Source organism: Cicer arietinum, chromosome 4 (genome assembly GCF_000331145.2).
Source record: "Cicer arietinum cultivar CDC Frontier isolate Library 1 chromosome 4, Cicar.CDCFrontier_v2.0, whole genome shotgun sequence".
NCBI classification, from domain to species: Eukaryota; Viridiplantae; Streptophyta; class Magnoliopsida; order Fabales; family Fabaceae; genus Cicer; species Cicer arietinum.
Genome location: NC_021163.2, coordinates 40,052,906 through 40,054,591, shown reverse-complemented (window position 1 = coordinate 40,054,591; position 1,686 = coordinate 40,052,906). Strand labels below are relative to the sequence as shown.

General features: G+C 39.1%; 1 protein-coding gene across 1 annotated transcript; it reads left to right on the top strand.

Moving 5' to 3' along the window:
• The first annotated feature begins 290 nt into the window (after positions 1–290).
• Positions 291–1,397, top strand: LOC140920059 (uncharacterized). The gene is made up of 2 exons (XM_073367373.1): positions 291–647; positions 1,050–1,397. Exons 1-2 carry the CDS (start codon positions 291–293, stop codon positions 1,395–1,397), a joined length of 705 nt encoding a protein of 234 aa, XP_073223474.1.
• The last annotated feature ends 289 nt before the right edge of the window (positions 1,398–1,686 follow it).

Here is a 1,686-nt window from a genome sequence, read left to right as displayed (position 1 = left end):
TAGATTGTGGTGCTATTATTTTCATGGTCCGTTTTCTGAATAATAATTTTGAGTTTCCTTTACATCAAACCATAATATACAAATTCTACAAATTTTCGTGTTCAATAACCTGCAATCATATCTTAAGTTCTACGTACTTGTTTTCGGGGATTCAACATCCTAACTTGCGTTTCAGATCGTCATCTTTCACCTTGTTTTGGAATCGTCTGATTATGAGTTTCGTAGCTCTGGTTATCGCATTCTCCAACAAAACATGATTTTGACTGCAATCTGTAAGTTTCCAACCTAGAATGATCCTTAAAGTGATTCATGGAAAACAATATCATATCAAGTATGGCGGTCACGGTGATGAGAGTGTGTTTGAACAACTCTCTTTGTTGAAGCAGGAAGGCAGTGTGGAGGTGTACAACAAGGAGTTCGAGAGGTTGGTTGCACAAGTAGATCGTTTACCAGAAGGTTTATTCGTTGGATATTTCATCCATGGCCTCTGTGATGGAATACGAGGAAGAGTTTGTAGCCTTAACACGCTGGGTTCAGTCTCACGTGCGAAGTTGATGAATCTAGCACGTGTTGTGGAAGCAGAGGTACAAGAGAAGAGGATTGGTTGGAATGGGCCTCATGATTATGGGCCTAAGGGATCCGATTTAGTTTTTTCATATAGATCTAATCCTAATTTCGAATTCGGGTCTACTCACCCGAGTCGAACGCGAAACAGTGATTAGGTCGTAGTTAAGGGTTCCAATGACGACAAAGAGAAATGAGGAAATATGTCAAATCAGAAGTTTGAGACCCGTAAAGACTCACGATAATCTATTCCCCGTGATCGGGGGATTCACCATATCTGAACTTATGAGATTGCAGAAAAGCGACATAAAAACCTATGTTTCAAGTGTGGTAGCGCCTATCATCCTCGTCACCAGTGCCTAGATCGTCAACTTCATGTAATGGTGATGGAAGAGGACAACAAGAATGAGATGCAAATCCATGCAGTTGATACAGAGGAGGAAGATGGAGAAGGAGTTGAACTCAACATTGTGAGTTTGGTTTAGATTGATAATCCGAGTCCTAGAGAGTTACAGAATGTGTGCACCATCAAGTTAAAAAGTCAAGTGCAAGGAGTACCCTTGTTGGCGTTGGTAGACAGTGGTGCGACACATAATTTCATCTCGAACAAGTTGGTGAGATCAATGGGATGGCCATTGGAAGAAACTACTCCTCTCCCTATTAAATTGGGGGATATGTTTAATGTGGTGGAACAAGGAGTTTGCAGGAAATTGGTGAAAGATCTAGGGAACATGACATTTATCATTGATGCTTGGTTGTTCGATTTGGATGAAATAAACGTTGTCATTGAAATGTCTTGGTTAGCTTCCATAGGGGACATGTGGGTCGATTAGGCACAAAAGGTGTTGCGTTTTCCCATTGACTCTCAATGGGTAGAGCTGCATGGGGAAGACAGTAAACATAAAAACTAGTTGGCCTTATAAACTTTGTTGGGAATACCCAAGCTACGATTGATGACTCTTACCATATGCATATTTTTCATTGTTTTGAGTCTTATTTATCTTTTATTCATTAGTTAATTTAAGGAGTTATTTGACATATTTTGTTAATTTTATTTATTTGCTATAATAAAATATTTATGTTCTTATTTCCTTGATTAAGGAGAGATTTTTCGGAGTTTTG